A 23809-nucleotide genomic window follows, 5' to 3' on the forward strand; every position below is an offset into this window, starting at 1 on the left:
CCCTAAGGAGCTCGTCATGCTTCTCCAGTGATGAGATGCTTTGCTTTTTGAGAATTTGGAATTTATAGATCACATTTCATTGCCATAAACTTCGACAGCTGGTATAAATCCTATCATTGTAGATTTTGCAGCAGTGAATGCTGCCAGAACTGAGGACTGTGCTCGGGGCGTAGTATTTTTGTGGAGAGAACATTATACCGTAGTGGCATTGGTTATGTGACAACTGGATCCGTAGCCTTCTCTGTGGTTTGGGACATAAACCATTTTATTGTGTGTTTGGCAAATCTTATAAAGCGCAGTAGCCCTTTCCAGGCTTTAGTTTTCTTATCTGTAAATGAGGGAGTTGGCTAAAATCGCTGCTGGTCCACTAGAAATGCTGGCCCTATTTAGCAGTGACTTTGCATATTACGTGTTCAACTTTATAGATTATGGCATGATACATATTGTGCACACACACACATATAATTATTTTCATTGCTTATCTTTTGGAAACAAAAGCTTTTAAATGTCAGGACGTTGAAGGTTGTTAGCCCAGCACGTCTGACTAAGACTTCACTCTCAACTTGATAAGCTTTGTCAGGCAGGTCCTTCAGTTGCCCCCAAATAAGATCCTACAAAATGACTGCTGGCCTCTGCCCTGTGCTAATCTTTACATCTCTCTATCTTCTGAGATTGCCATTTATATAATTCTTGGAATCAAATAAAAGCAGTTAAATAATCTAAATCAAATGTTCTCCTGCCATGATTGACTGTCATCTCTGCCCCAGTGTAACCTCTCCTCCAGGTATTTTACAAAGCTTCGAGGTTAGCCTACAAGAAAAAAAAAATGTGAAACCAGCCATCGGCATACTTATTCTACGTGGTTTGTGTTCTTTTTATTAGAACCACGTTTAAATTTCTTTAAGACAGTGCTTCTGAAACATACCCAGCATGGTACACAAATTATAGGACAGGGTAATTGTAGGAGGCAGACTTTTCTTTAAGCCAAATAACTTTTCATCTATCATGCAATTACTTAAAAAAAAAATTAAACGTTCATCTGATTTCTTTATTTTTAATTTTTTTTTTTCAACGTTTATTTATTTTTGGGACAGAGAGAGACAGAGCATGAACGGGGGAGGGGCAGAGAGAGAGGGAGACACAGAATCGGAAACAGGCTCCAGGCTCCGAGCCATCAGCCCAGAGCCTGACGCGGGGCTCGAACTCACGGACCGCGAGATCGTGACCTGGCTGAAGTCGGACGCTTAACCGACTGCGCCACCCAGGCGCCCCTGATTTCTTTATTTTTAAAATAAAGTTTCTCTCATAGATTTCTGGGAGGCTTAGTACTCGAACATTTCTACTTCCCTTGAAATGAGGGAAGCTTTGTAGCTGAGTGGTGGAGAGTACAAGGTAAAGTTCCTAGAGACACGGTCTCAGGTCTCAGTCTCTGTTCCCGTCATCGACAGCTGTGTGACGGATTCACGCGGGTTACCTCACTTCACTGGGCTCCACTGTCTCATCTGTAGAATGGGAAAGCTTACACATCCACTTCATAAGGTAGGTGTGTGAATTAAATGAAGCAATGCATGTAAAGTACCTCCGATGTAGAGAGACTCAAGAATTACCGGGTAACATCGTTAATTCAATCTACAACCACTGATTTCAATGAGAAAGCCTGCACGCCTTCAAAGAGTAATAAAGAAATAGTACCTAAAATTAAAACAAAGCAGAACTGAATTCATGTTATGCTACTGAGTGCCTTATTTTATATCAGGGGGAGGAAGTTTATTGCATCAATAATGAAGCACCAGAGGTAGAAAACCAAAGTAAAGCTTACCTGTCCAGCAGTTGCTATCTAACAATTTAAAATAAGTCACTTTAAACATCTCTTTAATTAAAACATTTCTGTTTCTACCATAAATAGTATTTCTGAAACAGCTGATTTGAATATAGTGCTTCTAGATCCTTGTTCAACTGTACGGTGAGCTAGCATATTTCCAGAAGATGAATTTCCTGGAAATAATGTAAGAGTTTCTTCCACAAATTGATGTGCTATGGTTTTCAAAGCTGGGCAGAACAGGTATTGTTTTCTTTGTTAGTGAAAAGAACAGAGCGTCCGGAAGTTAAACGGACATTGCTCAAAAGGTCACATACCTGGAGACAACAGAGTTGAAAAGAAGCCAAGTCCTAAGACACCTGGTCCCCAAATAATTTCAGATTCCCCAGAGGAACATTTTCCATACCACTCACTCGTGGGCAAACTGCAAGCACTATCTGGCACTACTCTACAGTTAGAGGAAGCATGAAGAATTTGAACAGTTTTCAAAATTGGGTATTTTTCACCGTAGTGTAAGATTGTATCTCTCACTGCAGTTTAATATGAAAATGCTGAGGCGTTAAATCCATTGCCTGTCTTCACTGTATGTATCAACTCTGTTGATAACAGTGCAAAATGCACTCCCTCGCTTCCTGTTTGTCAAGGCAGCAGGATTATGCATGTCAAGTTTCCGTAAGCAAAACTGTTTCATCCTCAGAAACAATTCATTCAGGGCACGTAAAATTTCTACCTGGATCAGTCAGTTCCAGCTCTTTCTCTTGGCTTCTTCAAATATGGCATAAACCCGTTGACTTTAGACAACGGATAATGATTTCTTCTCCCTGACCTCCAGTCAGATTTGAGTTGTTAAAGACGGGCTTCCAGCGGGTTGGGAGCCAAGACAGTTTTACTAATTAGAGCAGACCTTTTGATTTCTGCAGAGATTCCCATAGCTACTCTCAGTTCACCATGGAATGAGCAATGTTCTGAGGCTCTAGGTCATGGATCAGAGCGTGAAAGCTTTGCAAAAACCTATTTCTGCAAAGAATTATGGCTGTTGAGAAGGAACCAGGAGGAAGTGAGGAAAGCAGAGAACTCACAACAGGGAATTGGTGTTCCCTGGAGTCCAGCACTGGCAGAAAAATAAAGTCTCAGCTCAGTTGAGGGAGTTGGCAATTCAAAGACTCTGATCTTTCCAGGGTGGGAGGGACCTGGAAGAGAGCCTGTGTTCCTTGGTCAGGCCTGGCTGAATGCTGACTGTCATTTCCCTCCATCTGCTTTGTGCTTTATTCTATTCTTTTTCCAACAGCCAAAATTATACTTGTTGCTAGGCATGTGACCTTGGCAGGGAAGTTCGGAGTCTCAGAAGAGTGGAGCACAGAGAAGTCAATGAAGGAAGAAAGGGGGTGAACTTGGGCATGGTACACCACGGCCCTCAGTGAAAGCAGGGAGCCCCGTTGCAGGCAGGCTGCAAGATGAGCCTTTTAATCCCACCCCTCCCTCTCCTAAGAATACAAGGTCACAGACTTGGAATTATTAAAACATATTCTATAGCTACAATGAACACAGGAGATGAACAATAATGTGGAGATGCAGAGAAGGGGGGAAACGTAAAATATATTTCCAGGATACATATGGATAGCCACGAAAAATTTTATGTGCGACATCCATACCCTTTAAAATGTGACTGTCAAAGAAAGGGAGACCACTGAGACATCAGAGCTAAATAACACACAGTTAATACGCAATTCAACGGACTCGCTGCTCGTTTTCTACAGAGTAGGCTTGAAATTGCATCTTTAACGTGCTCTGTGAACTTCCAAGTGTGAGATACAATCTGCAGCAGATGCTACCCTACAATGCTCTCTCACTACAGATCCCCATTCCTTTCAGAAGCAGCTCATAGGATCACTGGGAAATAGTCAATCAGAAAATAACTGCAAGTTCTTTACAGTCCTGAAATACTGTGATTTTAGAAGAAGTCCAGATTTTTAAAGACAAATTAATATGGTAAAGAAAAATGCTCTTTCAGGCTCCCAAAGCCTTTGAAAACAAATCTTGCAGGTACTTATTAACACATGTACTGTAGGGAACTAATAACTCAGATGAGTGAAGCTGAGATTCAGCCCAGTCTCCTTATTAACTGATCACCATTACAATATTCACCACTCACTGCTCGGCCCAGTGAGCTCATTTGTCAACTTAATGGATTTCTGCGACTTATATCAATTTCATGAAAAAAAATATTTTTCTCTTTTGTCAAATGTGCTTTATAGATAAAGCGGATACCCCTGCATCAATGAAATGCAAGAGTTAACAGAATAATTTAATTTTGTAAATTAGACATAAATTGACCCACAGAATTGAGAGACTGGCACGATGCAAGAAATCTTGGTGTATGCGGTTACGTTTAACTGTAAACAAGCCGATTTTAAGTTATCTCAGAAACAGATGCCATGGTAACTTTCTTAAAAAAAAAAAAAGTATATGAGAAGGCAAAAGATAGAAGTCACCTGTAAAAGCACAGATCATCATCAATGTTTATGGCTATACGTGCTGTTCTAGGTGAGTACTGAGCCGTCTTGACTTTGCCCTGGAGTTACCTGTGGACCATTATGAAATACAAGTGCCTGGGCCCCACTCCAGGAAATTCTGACCCAGCAAGTCTGGATGGAGTCCAGCTCCCTGGATTTTTGTAAAAGTCAAATGGTGATTTTGACGTGTAGTAAATGGCGAGATCTATGGTATACCTTGCAGGATGTGGTGGGTACTGTGGTGTGCTGCCTAAATGCCCTCACCATGGGCTCAAGACAGCACTCCCTTATGGAGAGTGCTGGCTGCTGGCTACTCACTCACAGTGAAGTCCTTCTCCCGGATTTGCACTCCTTGGTCAAAGCGACCTGCCTCACCCAAGGTCATGTTCCTCGAGTGGGCCTGTACCTGATGACTGGTTCAATGGGAAGAGGGGACATAAAGGCCCAACCCACTTAGGTGGCAACCCTGAAGGGGTCTCAAATCTATCTGGCAATGAACTGAAGTTACGTGGTATGGGAGAAGGCACTGGCTTGGCAGTCCAAAGACTTGAGCTTAAAGCCATGTTTGCCTATTGTTGTTAGTGGCTTAGTCCAGCCACATCACCTCTTGAATCTTAGTTTTTAACTCTACAAATGGGGACAGCAACAACAATAACAACAACAAGACTATATGATCTACTTTGAAGAGTATTTGTGAAGATTCAGTAACAGTATAAATATAAACCATAAATCATATAAAATACTGGTAGTTACTGTTACAAAATGTTCTTAGATCTAAAAACCCCCACATACTATGTTTAAAAAGAGGATATTAAAGTACCATGTTATGCTCAAAGTACAAAAATGTTTGAATTCCCAAATGGGTATGTACTTACCATTCTCTACTGCCTGTGTTTAATGAGTTGAAATAATAAAATGTAATGGTATTGTTTGTGTATTTTGCTGCTTCTACACAGAATTAAAATCAGCCGTAAAAAGAAGTACCCTGGGAGCCAAGACAATTCAGTGGGGAAAGAACAGTCTTTTCAACAAACGGCCCTGGAACAAGTGAATATTCCTGTGCAAAAGAATGAAGTTGGACCCCTACCTCACATCATGTATGAAAAGTAACTCAAAATGAATCAAAGACCTAAGTGTAAGGGCTAAAATTACAAAATTCTCAGAAGAAAAGGGGTGTTAAGTCTTCATGGTCTTGCATTAGGCAGTGACTTTGTAGCCCTGGCACCAAAGCAGAAGTGACAAAAGAAAAAAACAGATCAACTAGACTTTATCAAAATGAAAAACTTGTGTTTCAAAAGGTACTATGAAAAAAAAAGGTAGCATGAAGAAAGTAGAAAACAGCCTGAATAGGAGGAAATACTTGCAAATCATAAATCTGATAGGACACTTGTATCTAGAATACATAAGAGAACTCTCACAACTCAACAATAAAAAGACAACCTAATTAAAAAATGGCCAAGAAATCTGAATATCTATTTATCCAGAGATAATACACGGAATGGCCAACTAACAAACAAAAATACTCAACATCATTCATTAGTCATTAGGTAAATTCAAACCAAACCCACAATGAGATATCATTTCACACCTATTAAGATGGTTATAGGGGCGCCTGGGTGGCGCAGTCGGTTAGGCGTCCGACTTCAGCCAGGTCACGATCTCGCGGTCCGTGAGTTCGAGCCCCACATCGGGCTCTGTGCTGATGGCTCAGAGCCTGGAGCCTGTTTCCGATTCTGTGTCTCCCTCTCTCTCTGCCCCTCCCCCGTTCATGCTCTGTCTCTCTCTGTCCCAAAAATAAATAAACGTTGAAAAAAAAAAATTAAAAAAAAAAAAAAGATGGTTATAATAAAAAACAGAGAGGATAGTAATTACTGGCAGTGATACAGAAATTGGAGCCCTCATACACTATGGAAATATAAAATGGTGTAGCTGTTTTTGAAAATATCCTGGCAGTTTCTCAAAATGTTCAGCATAGAATTTCCATATAACCCTGCAATTCTACCCCTAGAATAATAAAGATATATCTGCATAAAAACTAATACACGATGTTTATAGCGGCATTAATCACAATTGCCAAACAGTGGAAACATCCCAAATGGATAAATAGAATGTGGTATATCCAGAAAATGGAATATTACCTGGCAATAAATATAAATGAAATACTGGTAACATTCTATAACATAGATGAGTCTTGGAAACATTAAATTAAGTGAAAGAAGTCAGTCACAAAGACCATATACTGTATGATTCCATTTAATATGAAATGCCCAGACCAGGCAAATCTATGGGGAAAGAAAATAGTTTAGTGGTTGCAAGGGGGATAAGATAAGGGGAATTAGGTAGCGACTGCTAATAAATAAAGGGTTTCTTTCTGGGGTGATGAATATTCTAAAACTAAGTATACTAAAAGTATACTAAAATCACTGAATTGTACACTTTAAGTGGGTGGATTGTGTGGTCATACCTTAAAAACACTGCTATTTTAAAAATAATCCCATGAGCCGAAGAAATAGGACAGAGGGTAGCCAGAATTTAAATATAACTCATGGAAAAATATGATGACTATTTTGCTTTGATTTTTAAGTGAACACAGTAACTGTCTGCCATTAAATAAATCAAATCACAAGTCTAACGGCGTGGGAAAGAGACTGGCCAGGAAAAAATGACTGTGCCCTGGAAGAATTCAGATTCCTTCAAAAATGGACTCAAAATTCTTAGCCACTGAAATCAGACTGAAGGAACCAATAACCTACTGCTAGCTGACCCCAATTTATGCCTGCTAGGAAAAGACAGTATTTTAAAATGGGCTTTCAAAAGTCATTTTAGTAGTAAATGCAAGAATCATTTGCAGTAACCACTTTTACCAAAATGCCAAAATGTTACCTGTGAGCTTTCAGGATCCTCTGAGCAATGGCATCACCTATCTTGTTGAACACAACTTTGTCATCAGCACAACTTATGAAAAACTGGTTCTACAAGAAATAGAGTGATCCTATAAGTCTTTCTTATCTTAGTAAATATATATATATATACATACATATATATATATGGACAGTGTGCTATATTACGAACACTACATTGATATTACAAAAAATTTTTTCACATAGCAGACATGTTTTTATTACTAAAATCATTTAGAAAAGTAAATGACGCCGAGAATAAGTGAAGCCTCTTCTCAACTCTGGGTCTCATGCACGTCTATGTAACACCACATCTAATACCTTAGTCAAATGGGAGGCTGCACTAGTATTTCATCATGTGAATTCTTTGTCACTTACATTTTGAGAAAGGGAGGAACATTCCAAATTTAATCAATAGGGATATTAGGTTTACAGATACATGTATTGTGTAAATGCTCACGATTTAAAATCCTATATTGGTAAGCATTCTGTTTCGTGCTAAGTTTACCTTTCTAGCAGGGTAGACGGCAGAATCCTGGTCTAATTTTCTCCGTCCATCCTCTATATCTCCTAGTATCTTCTCTTGCCTTGTCTCATTTGTTGGCTCTCTTATTATTTCCGAACATCTATTTTAAGTAGCTTCAAATCTCTTTCACAAGTACGTTTCATATATATAAATAAACCAATAAAACGGAAAAAGAAATATTTTTCCTTTTTGCTTAAGTAATCTATACTATTCTTTTACCTATAAAATATTCTTTAAAATTTTTACCAAAAAACTAGGGCAAGACATTATCATCATATTGGTATAAAAGATTTAGTTGCTGCATAAAGGGGATGTTAGTAATTAGGTACAAATATTATCACTACTACATATTTATATACACTGTTGTAATATATTTGTGATTTATAAGTCTCATCATCACAAAGTAATCTTTGCTAATCATCTTAAAGAGACATATAAGCAATGACTCAAACTATGGTTATCATCCCTTTGCAACATCATCACTTTTACTAGTTTACTTGTTTTTATACTTAAGTACAGAAGTCTGTAAACTGCCTCCATAAGACAAACTTACCAGAAGACATTGTGTGGGAATTCATTTGAGAATCCGTTTCCCCTTAAGGCATCAAACAAAAATTTCAGTGGCAACCAAACCATGTTTGTTTTTCTGAATTCATATTACAGAGAGGCTCAGCATTCCTCAGCTGTAAACATGGCCACATGCCATGGCCTGTTCTTCCTTTTTGGGGAGAGCAGGGTAAATGCCAACCACTTACCTCTGCTAGAGGTGTTAACCACAAGGTTTGTGTCCACAGCCATGTGTATCCACATGGCATTACTGACCTCATTTAAGACCGTGGTAGCATTAATAAGAAAGGCTGACTTATGCTACTAAAAAGAGATTAAAGCAAAAGGATTCTGGGTAATGGATGAGGCAGCCATTAATATCTTATATTGTTATGGTATAATTGTTGAAATTAATAATACTAATTGTATTAGTATTAATACAAAGCTCCAGACTTTGATATTCAGAGTCCTTTTTTTGTTGCATAGTCCCATCCAGAATACTGTATTGCATTTGGTCCTGCTAATATTTGTAATCAACTTCTCTTTCTCCAGGACTATGAAATAGAGGTCTAATTCTCTCCTCCTCACCCTTAGTGAGTAGTCACTGCATGGAAGGCAGAGGCCCAGACTCAATGGGAAGGAATATAGGGTTAGGATGATTTTCTCCAGGAAACTCATCTCCCTCCACATATTACAAAAGAAAAAAAAAAGTTCAATGGGAAAGACAAGACTAAAATAAAGACCAAAAGATGTGCTCTGACTTACTTTTACATTATCGTGACTTTTTTTTTCAGGATTTTCTACATGCTCTGAGCTAGCTTTATATCTCCTTTGAAGTTGAGTTAGGTCCCAATCTAAACCCAGTGGTCTCTAGATTTTCTCCTATTCTCTGAACACAAACTCTGACATCTGACAAAAGTTTTAAATGGTTCATAGAGGATGAAGAAAAGGGTACATGCCTTCAATATTCTCACATCTTCCTTTTTCTATGTTCCTTCCTTATACTCTCCCTATTCCAATATCGCCAAACCAGAGGCATCCAGTGGTCTCCATTTTTGTAAATTACCCTTGTATGTGCTCTCCTGAAGCAGCACACGCCTTACACTTGGACCCTCCAACTCAAGACAAGTAAAAAATGTATTCATCCATGTTATGGTATTTCTGGCTAATAATATCATAGTGAGTTGATACATTTTAATAACAAGAACTTGGGGGACTCCTATTAGAGTCCTGAGTTAATGAAAACACAAAGTGAGTGTCAGGTATGCTGGGGAGGTAAAAATTCAGGTTACCTGAATTCACATCTCAACATAGGCTGATTAATGTAGCAGATCCTGAGTTTGGGGACCCTGCAGTGTCTGTGAGCTATTTATGGGAAGGCAGGTTGTCCTACTAGTTTACATGAGCAGGACTTACCTCTATGTAGATATAGTGCTTGCTGTTCTCTATCACATAGATATAAGCAGTATGGATGGACTCTTCATGGTACTTTATACCAGCCGACCAATCAGCAGCAGAGCGGAGCAACTGTAAGGCAGCAATCAGAAATGAGTAAACAATTGAGATGACACCAGATGTGTTAATACAATGAAATCAATCCTTTTTCTTCTATACAACCGAATGACTGTGTGTGAGTGGCGTGGGTGTCATGTGTGGGCCAAGTAGAGTAGATGGGTGGGAAACTGGTCCTTGGACATAATCCATAAGGAAGGAGCCCAGCTAGAAATCAAATCCTGAAAATATCCTCCTCCACCCAGAATTATTTTGTCAACACTGCAAACCACAAAGTGTGGTTTCTACCGAGAGTCTTTCAAAAGTAGCTCTTTTGGGGGCTATGAGTAGGGTGACCATTGGTATTCTTTTTCCATGATGGTTCCACAATTACTATTTATTAATAGTACCACCGTTACTCTCCAAAGTGTCCTGGTTTGAGTCATGTGATATAGTCATCCTAGCTCTGACGTGATAATGTGCTGATTCCTTTTTCCCCAAATAGTGCTCAGATGAATACCTTTTAAAATGCCAATAGATTCATTTAGACATATAATCTTGACTGCGGCTTTAATCGGCTGTCTGATTCTTGGTATGCTTCTTCATTGTTCATCTTTCTCAGTCCTACTGCCTCCCTCTATTCAGACACTCACTTGCTCCCACCTGGATTACATCAAGAGCTTCCAGCTCAGGTGCCTGAGTATGTGTTAAGTACGCTGATACCTAGTGGGATCAGCTAGTTCAAAGCTTAGCCCAACCACTTTGTAGCTTTGATCCTGGTCAAGTTTCTCAACCTCCTGGTGCCTCATATTTCTGTTTTATTAAGTTGAATATCTATTTTATAGGGTTGTGGAGAGGATGAAATGAATCTCTGAGAAGTGTGCAGGAGGCCTGTTACTTAGTATGTGGTATTGCTTATTAATTAGAACCCTTAGAGGATGCCATTTGAGCTCTGGCAGATCCTGTCAGAGACGCTGGACAGTACACTGGGGGCTGTGCACAGGAGGGTGGTCTGGAGGACATGCAAACCTGCAGCACTAAGAACCACTGTTGGTCACTTTTCCAGCCTTCTAACTAGACTTCAGGACACTGTTAGGCATTACAGTAGGGTGCTCAAAAATATTATGTTAAGCATACAGTAGGTGCTCAGTAAACAGATACTCATTACTACTCCTTGAGCAGTAGCATGACATTGCAGAAGATCACTATTTGCTCCTCCTGATCTGAAATGATAATTGAAACTGTCTCATGAGGTCCAACTGAAATTGAAAATAAAAGAATGGCTCCACATTATTAGAATGTATAAAGCAATCTAGTACATAATGGTTTTATGTCTGTTATATATAAAGTTGGTTAAATTCTTGATCTAATCAATAGCTTTAAAAATTGCCTCTATAACACTAATTAAATTCAAACTAGTACTTACTAACATCATCGATTATGTATCCTCAAAATGTTATTCCTTTATTACTGATGAGGTATTTTATTACAAAATAGTTTCCTTGAAACATTTACTAATTTTATCAGATGAATATGTAGTTGGAAAATTTAATTGTGAACAGCAATAGGCAAATATCTCAAAAGAAAACTCATAATGGGACACCTGGGTGGCTCGTCGGTTGAAGCGTCCCACTCTGATTTCAGCTCAGGTCATGATCTCATGGTTCGTGAGTTCAAGCCCTGCAAAGGCTCTGCACTGACAGTGGAACCTGCTTGGAATTCTCTCTCTCTCTGCCTGTCTCTCTGCCCCCTGCCCACTTGCTTTCTCTCTTTCTCTCTTAAAAAAAAAAAAAAACTCCTAAGGAAAATTTAAATAAATATGATCCACACGGGAAAATACCTTATTCATAATCTCTAAGGAACTGCATTATTGTCCATCAGTAGAAATAACACAGTGTTGACACCACAAAGGAAGTTTCCATGTTAGTTCACTCAAATTTATGTTGAATCTTATTGCTAAGGGGCATAGCCCTGAAAATGCAGGCCACCTTGACAAGATTCTTACACTACACATAATGATTGATTCTATATAACTCTGGGAACAATGTATGAAATTGCAGAGTATACTGGACAGATAGGAAATCGGAGATCTGTGTTACACCTCTGCACTTACTAGCTCTTTCCCATTGAACAAGTCATTTAATATCAGGGAGACTCGTTCTTCCTCCACTGTACAACTGAGATATGAGATCTCTCTTCTAGTTTCTCTCTCTCTCTCCTCTCTCCCCCCTCCCTTCCTCCCACCCCCACACCCCACAGCTACTGGGTAAAAAATAAATGTCAAACAAACACAAAAAGAAGTAGGTATTTGGCACATTAGTATTTATTTGATGTATGGGATTTCTACCTCTAAAACTTCCAGGCAAAATTATATACCATCCTTGGTGGTAACCTTCTCAGTCTTCCCGCAAATCTGAAACCTTATACTTTCTTTTCCTTTCTCACTCTCAAATTATGCCCTGATTCAAAGATTAACAACCATTAACATAAGATATAAATTGGGAGTGCCAAATAGGGTTCAAGTCTAATTAATTTGAAGTGGCTTCCTGGACAATTAGCTGAAAGAGTCTCCCTTGGAACCAGACACACTGGGGAGGGAAGCTAAGGTTGATGGCCAAGGCTGCCATGAGGCAATGTATGCATGGTCAGGTATTTACCATCTTTCCTGTGAAAGTAATGGTAATGTTCGTTCATGGAGGCCTTTAAATGTTTAAAATAAACATATTTGGTTTTTGTAATGTTCATTTCTTTTTGAGAGGGGGTGCCAAGAGAGGAAGGGGGACAGAGGATCCAAGGCAGGTCCACACTGACAGCAGAAAGCCCAACGCGGGGCTCGAACTCACAAATTATGAGATCATGACCTGAGCCAAAGTTCGATGCTCAACCGACTGAGCCACCCAGGCGCCCCAAAAATAAGTATGTTTGTAAGCCAAAAGAAGAACGTGAAGGACAGCATAAGCAAGGTGGAGGGGAGCCCCCTAATGCCTATTAAACCTCAGCATGTGGAGGCTGCCCCCCTATACAGGGGGGTTCCGCATTACCAATTGGATTGTCGGAGTCCAAGCCTGCATTGTTTTCTCACCCTGAAAACTCATCTAACTTTAACAAGTCATCATTTTGTATTAAACTTGAACATATCTTTCAAGTGATACAAAGAAAAAATAACTTGGGATTACTATTCATTTACTATTATCCTAATTAGTTAAAATCTATCACCACAAAAAAACTAAAAACACAGATTTCCCTTTGGTCCTACCTCTACCCCTGAACCAGGGACCCTGAGGTGATCTATAAATCAGCTTGACCGCTTGAAACGCTTGATGGTCTAGAAAGCTTATAAAGAGCCACATAGGTCAAACACATTGTGACTGACCCTTCTGTTTTAAATTTAAGATTTACTCTCCCCTTTTTCTTAACTGATCTGACCAACTTGGCCTGCATTTTTGTTTTAAACCAATGTAACGGAGACAAGCCTCAAACCCTTGCTCACACATGCAGAAATGGGCCTCATCTTACTCCCCACCCCAAGTATATACTGAGAATCAAATCTAACCCTCACTTTTGAAACCTCAAGTTTGAATACACAATTTTAAAGTATATAAAAAGAGCATATTTCTAATTTTATGTTTTAGCCTCAAAACCGTAACTAGACCCAGTTATTTTCCATTGTACCATGTCCTATTTTTTTAGCTTTAAAGATAGCCTTCTCAGGTGAAATAGGTGAAGGGGATTAAGAGGTCAAACTTCTAATTATAAAATAAATAAGTCACATATGGTCAATGATACTGTAATAATGTTGTTCAGCGATACATGGTGACCATAGTTATCACGGTGAGTACTGAGTAATGTACAGAATGGTGGAATCACTTTGTAAAGACAGACAAACAGACAGACAGATAGATAACCTTCTCTTTATCCACAAGCCCTGATCCCCTTATATACAGTGGGCCTAAGCTGAATATACAGAAGTCTCTTCTTGAAGGAAAACTTCCAAAACTTCCTTAGTATTTGTCCCAAGTTGCTTTTCTCTTACTATTATGCTTTGCTTCCCTATAAATTCAGCACATATCTTAATTTCTTTTTATTTCCCTAAACTCCCAAGTCAATCATGGACCAGAGACTGCTAGGACCAGAGCACTTTTCATATGTCTCTCAAGCAGAGGTCACTGGTGGCCTGGGCCAGGAGACCAGGGAGGCACTCAGACTGTTGGCCCTCACTCTGCCAGTCCATACTGAGGGCACAGCAGACCAGGAGCACCAAGAAATAGGAATTAGTTCAAGAATTTGCCTCATACTATCAGGCTCTTCCTTCCGGTATTGAAGGAGATAATCCTCAAAAAGCTCAATGCAGTGCTGGACAGGGAGTAAACATTCCCCTCTCACGGGGCTTCTCCAGCCAAGTAGCAAGTACAGAAATTCTACTGCATGAAGACCCAGTCCATAAATGGAAAACAGCTTCCATGTTAGGAAACTGCCTTAGAAGTAAGTTAAGTGGCTTTCTTTTTATCCTCACCTACCTACTTTATTTTTTCACAATACAAAACATCTTGTGGTCCTTTGAAATCTACATTGATTCCTACATTGACAGCCTTTGGAGAGTCATTTGGCCATTCTCCCCAAGTGCAGAAACACATTTTTCCAGTAATATAATTTGGATGTCATTCACACTTGCCTGTTTCGTTTCTTTTCTGTTTAATGTATTTTTTAACAGACAAAGAGATCAAAGACCTAACTCCAGTGGAATTATTTCCCTCAATTTGGCAGCACTTCCCAACAATGACTGTCTAAGGGATAGCTTTTCTGCACGAAGCTGCCCAATTTAATAAAAAAAGATTGTTCCCTATATTGATTCCATATTGATGCCAATTTGGCATCAGGCTTTTCTTTTACCTTAATAGACATGTCGAATGTCTTCTGTCTAGGTCATTTACCTGAAGTGGCAGTGATAATATTCAGGAATCTAGTTTGTTCTTTTTAGGGGGAAAACAAGTTCTTTTATACAGTCTATGCATAAGCAGTTTCAGAACTGTCTTTCCTCCAATTCTCTGCCCCATGCCTTTCTCCTGCTTTGTCTTCTCTCAATGTTCTTGGCAGGCTTCTGAGAATGCCCATCTCTGAGGGGAAACACCCAAGATTATTCTAAAAGTGCTGGTGGAAGTTGCAGAAGTCAGCATGAATTCCTTTCTTCCTTCCCTTCCCTCCCCTCCCCTCGCCTCCCCTCGCCTCCCCTCGCCTCCCCTCGCCTCCCCTCGCCTCCCCTCGCCTCCCCTCGCCTCTCCTTTCTTTTTTTTCAGTAGCAGAAATCTGTGTTGGTGGGGGCAGGCCTGGCTCCAGTCTCCCGGGCAGGCTGTGGCAAGCCTTCTGTAACGGCTATGTGTCAGGGCTGGTGTGGAATCACCAAGGATGGTTGAACCCAATGGTTGTGTGTCAAAAAAATTAAATAATCGGGTTCCTTTTTTCCAATAAAAAACACAAATTGCCCCTATTATTTATCTACTTTATTATGTCAAATGCTTCTCTCCCCTTCAATAAATATATGGTATAAAGACTTTGTATACAGAAGTAGCCTAGCGACCCATCCAGAAGAATGTCAACTTCTTTGTTCCAAAGTCTTGAAAACACTAGGGAAAGCTTGAAGACTGAAGGTAGTATCGATATAATCCACAATGAGTGCACTTCCTCTAAGTAGTTTGCATGGGTTTGCCTATTTAGCCATCATCACAACCCTATGAAGCAGATACGATTATTGTCTCTGTTTTATCGACGAAGAAAATGCAAACAGAGATGGGAAGTATTTTCCCAAGGTTGCACAGCTAGCATGTAGCAAATCTAGGCTTTGCACACAGTCTGACTCTAGATTCCACCTCTTCCCCTTGCTCCAGCCCCTTGCTCCCTTTGAGTTAATTAACCTTGTGGTCTCTAAATTATATTATGAACAATAAACTATGTTAGAAATCATATTAAAATTTGTTAAAAAGAATAGCCTTATGGCTCAGTCAGTTAAGCATCCAACTTCGGCTCAGGTCATGCTCTCGCAGCTCACGAGTTTGAGCCCCACATCGGGCTCTGTGCTGACAGCTCAGGGCCGGGAGCGTGCTTCAGATTCCCTATCTCCCTCTCTCTCTGCCTCTCCCCTGCTCATGCGCAGTCTCTTCTCTCCCTCTCTTCAGAAACAAACATTAAATAAAAAGTTTAAAAAGAATAGCCCTAAGAAAGAACTTTATTAAACAGTGTTAAATTTCTCAACCAAGAGTATGTAAGAGTTTATGGCTACTGGCCACACAATGCTGACAGAGTGGAGCGTCTAGAAATAGGACAGTAAACCCTTTAAAAATCAAGTTGCTGGGGTGCCTGGGTGGTTCAGTCAGTTAAGCGTCTGACTTTGGCTCAGGTCATGATCTCACAGTTCATGGGTTCGAGCCCCACGTCGGGCTCTGTGTGGACAGCTCAGAACCTGGAGCCTGCTTTGGATTCTGTGTCTCCCTCTCTCTCTACCCCTCCCCCGCTCCTGCTCTGTGTCCCTCTCTCTCTTTCTATCAAAATAAATAAACATTAAAAAATTTTTTTTCAATTAAAAAAAAAAATCAAGTTGCCTACTTCACAACCAGGTCCTATCTCCTGGCTCCCTCCTGGGTTCTCTGGAAAACCAGGGATTCAGCCAGATTATTGCCTTTGGCCTCTAAGCTCCATACACTCATGACTTGAAAACAATAATGTCTAGACAAGATGAATACCGTTTAGAGACAGTAAATGTGAAGTGAAACAACACCGTGGTCAGAACTTTACGGGAAAGGAGAAACGGAGCAGGGTCACTTCTTTTCTTTTTTTCGGTTTCTGGTCATCTCAGACTTTCCTGACTTCAAAAAGTTGCACTGTCTGGCTGCGCCCACTGTTTTCACAATTGAACTTATTTTGGCAGGTCTGAAAAACAACTCCTGGCAGCCAGTAGAGACCCAGGTTTTGTGAGTTCTAACACTTGAAATTGTGGGGGGAGTCCTCTTTAAGAAAAGGAACACGAATTTATAAATGCAAACTTTGTAGATGCTAGAATGAAAGCCACAGCCTCCTTCCTGGTCTCCTTGCTTCCGCTCTCTTTCTAATCTAAGTTCTTCCCATGTAGAAACTTTAGGTCCCAAAGTGTGTTTGTTCAGAGATGGAAATAGACATGCGACAAAATGAGAGAGATCCTATGTCAATTTTGCTTGGGAAGTTTCTCACAGCACATTCATTCCTAGTGATTCCATGCTGCATATTAGCATAACAAAGGCACTAAGAAATCCTGGGTTTGAAAAATCTGCAAAAACTTATCTGTCCGTGGAATCTTTTTTTGTGGAAGAGCTATTAGCATTTCACGAGTAAAACTGGGTTTGTAAGATTCTGATCTAAGTTAATTTTCATAAAGCATTCCTGTATCGTGCTTCTCCCTGGATGAAAAATAAGTTCCAAAGTTCATTTATGCCTCCAGGATCAGGTCCAAATTAACCAGGTCAGTAGTTCAGGGCATCCCTAATCTGGCCTTATGCCACCTCAACTTCATCTACTCCCTCTTCAAGAGCAAATGGCCTGCGGCAGTCAGTTCCCCCATGGATGAGCAGGCAGGCTTATCCCTTACAGGAGACACCCACGTGGTTCTCTCACTCTTACTGCCGAACTCTCAGGTTGGCATTTAGTCCTAGGCCACACCTAGCATTGTTAACTGAATATTTCCACGTGGCAGCTTTCTCTCCCTCAGCTAACTATGTTTCCAGAGGCAGAGAACTTTTGTCTTCCTCAGCACTCAAGTATGCATTGACGACTTCACTGTGCAAACAGATGGCACTTAATAAACATATGTTGCCTGAATAAATGCATTAATGAGTAAGTCTTGGTGGACTTCCTTTCAAATCAATTGGCTTTACAGGTTTCTGAGTCCAGGCCAACCAGAGCAGATTGAGGATGAACATACAAGCGTATCAGAAGATATCACAGATCCAGCCCCACCTCTAACACCATATCCAGTGGTGCAGAGAAATGACTTAAGGGAGACATTTTATAGACTAGACCATGCAGAGTAACTATGTACCTTGCTGGGGGGACAGATGAGAATATGTAAAACAGGGCTGTAAACGAGGGATAGTAGAAGATGTAGTACATGCAACATTGGAGAAAACTTCCTTTGCTGATCACAACAATGTACAATTCCCAGAAATTCCTTTTTAACAGATGCTTAATTAGCATCTGCTGACTTTGATAAGTGATCATGAGTCAATTTTAATGCCGTCTGAAATCTTAAATTATCTTATTTTCTTACATGAAGGCTCCTATTTTATCTTATAGCATGGTAATTCTTCCCTCCAAGTAGAATAAAATTAAACAGTTCATAAAATATTCATTAACTTACATATGAATGCATATATATATCTGTGCCGTCTAAGTTTAAATTAGTTTGTCTCTATAGCCCTGGGATAACTAATATTCCTCTCAAGTGGCTTATCGTTTTGATGGTTCTATTATTTGATCTATGGCCTGAAAGTCTTTTACTTCTTAATACAAATACCTCTACTTGTATATAGTACAAAGTACTATTTAGGCATTTCATTTCATATATATATCATATTCACTAGAGTCCATGGCCAGATTCTATAAATCCACATTAGCGATGCCAGGAGCAGACTGTGGATCTTTACTTAAACAATACTTTTGATGCTGATAGTGATGACCTTGAACAGAAAGCAATTCCAAAGGTGGCCCAGCCGAGCTCTGCCCTGATGATCTCATTTACCTTGAGCTGTGGTAACAATGGACATAACAGCGTTTCAAGCTCCGACTCTACTGCGACCAACTAGCTGGTGAACCCCAGACAAGTCCCCTAGCCCCACTGGGTCCTAATTTTCCAATTTGTAGTTTGAGATGGCTAGATGGGATATGGTAAAATTATGCGACTCCAATAAGCAAATCATGTTCTATTAAAAACGCCTCTAAAGGCTTTTGGTTAATGAGGGAACTAAAATTAGACTGACCTATAATTAGCTTCTTAGATATGAAGTATCAGCCACCATTCCTGGTGCTTAACTGGTATCAGTCCCAGGTTTACTGCATGCCAGGTTGCTAGAGTGACTTCAGGAGGAATTACAGGACAAGCCTTTCTTGACTGGCCTTTCTACGGCTATTTATTTCCTCATTTTCCAATTATGAACAATTTATTAGAATCCTTGTGACATAAGATTTCTTCATTTACATGTAACTTAAAACATTTTGAGGGAACCAAAACCAGGCCCTTTATAGCAAATGTTATAAATGGAGGACAAAGAAACTTTTAAACATATTTTGTAAAAGTAGGTGAGTTATTCCAGATTGGTTAACCCTTTAAGTCATTTTGCAACCCACCATGGATAATATCAAACATATTTAAAAAAAGAAGAAGAAGCAAAAGACAGAAATATAAATTTTTTTGAGCATTTTGAGTTTTTACAGTTTATTGTATGAAAGATTTATAGATTAAGAATGCACATGCTTTTGGGGCACCTGGGTGGCTCAGTCAGTAAGCATCGGACTCAGCTCGGGTCATGATCTCACGGTTCGCGGGTTCAAAGCCCCGCATCGGACTCTGTGCAGACAGCTCAGAGCCTGGAGCCTGCCTCAGATTCTGTGTCCTCCTTCTCTCTCTGCCCCTCCCCCAGATCATGCTCTCTCTTCCTCTCAAAATTAAATAAACATTAAAAAAATACATCAAAAAGAGTGAATATGCTTTCTGTGAGACACTCTCATAAGGGACATGCTTCCTAATGATTGTTTTATATCAGCTGAGAAAATATCAATCAACTACCATGTGTACGACTCTATGACAGCTACAGTGGGAGGAAACAGAGGCATAAAGGACATGAGTGTGTCACTAAAGAAACTGATAATACAGATGAAATAAGATGGACATGTAAAGATAATGATGAACACCCTACAGTATAGAATAAAGATGAGTGACAGATGTAACATGTGCTGAGGAAGGAAAAATGTGCATTGATCATATTTATAAAAGAGCTCTAAAAAGAGGATAAATGGAATAGATTTTTAAAACAGGAAATATACTACAGTTTTACAAGACCTATCAGATATGGTTTGGAGTGGCCCTCACTGAAAAATATGAAGCCATGTACTAGGCATTGATCTAATAAGAGTAAGTCTACCCAGGAGCATTTGGTGTAAAAGAAAAGCCAGACTTACCTGTACATGGCAATGGACAGACCCAGGCACTTGATATTTCAGCTCATGGGCTGTTGTTTGAGATTTTGGAAGCAGAAAAGGATACGAAAGGACCGATACTTGATTTCATTATCTAAAATGAAGAAAAACAGATTAAAAAAAAAAAAAAAAAAAGATCCAGATGAGAAAATAGCTTCCATTCCTCCCTACTTTTGTGATTATAAAAGAAATTAAGATTCATTTGAAAAAGAAAAATGTTAACAGTGAATGTTTCTAGTTGAAGAGGCAATAGATGATTTATTTTGTGCTCTTTCCATTTTCCAGTGGCAGAGAACTCCTTTTTCCCTTCCTCCTTTACCTTTTGGAGTAAGGCATGTACTGTTTTATATTTTTTAAAGAAAGCCTAAGTGTAATCTAGGAGTTATAGAGGTATATAATTCCAAAATTGTATTTTTTTTGTAAACTGATTTCTTACTATCCTGTCACAGCAATGTATAACTGTATATTATATTTTAATAATTTCACAGAAAATTATATAGAAGAACCATATGTCATAAATTCCTATTAATGTTGCATTTCAGTTATTTCCCATTTTATCAGAATTATTAGAAGCAATGTCCAAATAAATTACCTTGTTGAATTACTTTTTAAACGTAAGTACCCAAAAAAGATTTTATGAGATAAAGGTTGTATCTTTTTAAAAAGTTTTGGGGCTTACCAATTTATCCTGCCAGGAACAGAGTATCAAGCAACAGAAATCCCCAAACCAATCACAGATACTAGCACATTAAAAGTAATGTCCCTTCATTTATTCATTCATGCTCCCTTAATTTTGGTTAAAAATATTTCCATTATTTCTAAGAGGTTATCAAGTTTATGTAAACGAAAATCTCACGTTAATGAAAAATAAGGGGAGACTCTAAGCTGTTGATAAAATAATTTTGTCCCAAATTATCAATGACGCTAATGCCTTGTCATAATTCAATAGTAAATAAAACGGAAGCTTAATGACACCAGGATGGTAGGTACTTGAGTTCTTCCTCTATGTAATGAAGCGTACTAAAGACTCACAGTCTGGACAAAAGGAAAATGGCTCTATCTTCTCACGCTGCTTCCTTTGCTCAGAGTCTCCTTCCAGAAGCCTGGACCAGTATGAACCCAGTACAACGCCAGGACGAGAAGGACTTGAAAGCTCGAGCTCTTTCCTCCAAACAAGGCCCTTGCCCCTACAACAGCCTTCTAGGTGACCATCAGTCCAAACCAGATGCTTAATCAACACTGAGCATCCAAAATGTTAAAAAGATCACAATAGGCCCTGAAAGTAGCATCTATCTCTCCGTGCTTCGAATTGCCTGTGGTGTGAAAGTTTAGGGACATTTTCTTTTTCTTTTGCCCACAGACCCCGGCGCTCTGGCAACCGGGCACTGAAGAGCAGACGGGCCACCACAGCCCCTTCTTGCCAACCCTCTGGCCTCATCCTCTTCCAGGCTATTTCTCTTACATGGACTGAATTATGATAAAACCATCCACGTACCTTCGTGAAGTTCCAGCGCTGGATGAAGTGACGTGCTACGTCACGAGCTGCCTTCCCGTGAACTGCAGAGGCAATGTCATGCCATGGCATCCGGGGAGTGGAGTGCCTGTCAATGAAATCTGCCCAGGTGCCCCGGGCAAGGATCATCACTAACTTCTGTGCCACAGACACAGCCATCTGATTCCAGCACTCACCCCAACCATGATATGTAAAAGGAAACATGGTAATGTTCACTATGCGTATATTACTTGCTTGGGTAGAACAATACCTTTATAGCCAAGAAAAACATAGCTATCTATTACATTGAGGAGCACGGTCCCCCAAGTTCCTCCCCCAATAGGTTTCCATTTCACTTAGTACAACATAATCACTAGTCAGGCAAGATGTGAATTGGTGTAAATTATCTAAGGCTGTGTAGTTAATATTACATTTTTCTTCTAATCCTGTTGAAATAACCTCAGGCTGTATATACAGTTCTGTCTTTCTCTTCTCTTAGACACATAAGCACAGTGATAATCTGAAAATGGGTCATTTTAATGCTGGAAGATGAAGATGATAAGCAGAAAAGGAGAGCAAAGGAAGTCACCTCTTGCAGAATTACAGATTATTACCCCCCAAATATGCCTTGATAGAACCTGGAGGTTTCAAACAGTAAGCTGTGTTCATGCTCTTTTCTTATTATACTTACAAGGAAATGTCCTTGTGTATATGACCGGATCATAGTCTCCAAAGTTTTACCAAATATTCAAAAACAAAAACAAAGCAGAATAAAGGACATTATATCCTGTACATGCATACTTGCTGAGATGCTGACAAGTAAAGACAAAACACAAGCAGCCACCCACGACCATGGTACTCACCAGCAAAAGGTTTATCAAGTTGAACCCAGTCTTTGAAGACAAAATTGCAGTAATCCTTTCCATGCCAGAACCTGGTTTCCCATGGAGCTCTCCCATGCCTGTCTGTAAACTGCGGAGGGAGCTGGTGTCTGTGAAGGCAGCAGAGACTGTGTTCAGGTGGACCCCAGGGAGGGAGGCTCACGTCTCATTTATTGAATGGCTAGAGACTTCCGAACTGTTATCTTTAAGCCTTGGAACTAGGGTAGCATGTGTTCATTCTATCTGAGGCTGTGGGCTGGTGAGGTTTCATATCCATACGAGTTTACCATTAGTGAGTAGTGGGGGCTATAATCAGGTTCATTACTTGACAATGAAATTCAACGTCTTCTCCCCATCTACTAGGTGACTGAAGAACAGATCACAAAGTTAACCATGAATAAAGAACTTGCTGAGAGGGACTACGAGAGAGCAGTAAAGCCAGGTCAGGCAGAGAAACATGATGGGAGAACGCCATGAAGAAGTCATGCCCTTGGCTCTCTTCAACCAACATGGCGCGTGCCCAATACATAATTTTGTCTCTTGCATCTCAGAATCAAGAACCTCAAATCAGCACCACAGCCCCTGTTCTGCCCTGGGATTGTCAAGCTGACTGACCACCGAGCTTCATCTTTTTGGTCAGAAATTCTTTACATGTAAAAGGAAGAATTTGGCCTAGATGGCATCTAAGATCTTGGCTCTAACATTCCATACTCCCAACATCATAAATGACATCCATAATAAATATCACAAGAACACACAGAGCTTATGATCACATAAGGCGCAAAAGCAGCAACCCACCGCAGCATTTCACAAAGAGCTTTGCCGGGACCATTTTACTTAAGGTGAAAATTCCGACTTAAATAGTTTGTACATTTATGGGATATGGTGGCCACATAAACAACTAAGCAGGAAGACAAGCAGAGCTACAAATCACAAAGCAGCGCTTGGCATAAAAGAGGCACTTAACAAACACGCTGGGTACAAAACTATTCATTGAATGAATAAATGGTAGCACGTACCAGTGAGAGGAGCGGACCAGCCCCTACCACCACATGTCCCAGAATGGTCTTTCTAAAACGCATACCATTGGCTTAAAAGCATTCTAAGATCACCTGCTGCCTGCCCACGGGAGTCAGGTCCTAAAAGCTGAGTGTGCACAGAAGGTTCTTCCCAACTGATGCCAATCTCCCTTTCTGGCCTTTGTTCTTCCCCAACCCAGGCCCCGTGCACACCACCTTTCTCCCAGTGTTTCGACAGGAGTGGTTTTGTTACGCCTTGGTACAGTTGGCACATTATTCCTTCCCGTCCGGATGCCCTTACCCTCCCTCTCATCCTCAACTCCACAGCTTTCTAGAGCTACAATAGCTGTCACCTGCCCTACAGGTACCTCCCAGATCCCAGAAGGGTGAGGCTACCACTAGCACTG

The 23809-nt window shown here is 40.0% G+C and overlaps 1 protein-coding gene across 1 annotated transcript in view; it reads right to left on the reverse strand.

The window, feature by feature from the left end:
* PLD1 (phospholipase D1) overlaps window positions 1–23809 on the reverse strand; it is a 205176-nt gene that overhangs the window by 48242 nt on the left and 133125 nt on the right. The window contains 6 exon segments of the mRNA XM_030328933.1: window positions 7216–7304; window positions 9721–9831; window positions 19993–20090; window positions 21502–21624; window positions 22366–22443; window positions 22446–22493. Coding sequence (XP_030184793.1) covers window positions 7216–7304; window positions 9721–9831; window positions 19993–20090; window positions 21502–21624; window positions 22366–22443; window positions 22446–22493 — 547 coding nt within the window.

This window comes from Lynx canadensis, chromosome C2 (assembly GCF_007474595.2).
Source record: "Lynx canadensis isolate LIC74 chromosome C2, mLynCan4.pri.v2, whole genome shotgun sequence".
In the NCBI taxonomy this organism is placed as follows: Eukaryota; Metazoa; Chordata; class Mammalia; order Carnivora; family Felidae; genus Lynx; species Lynx canadensis.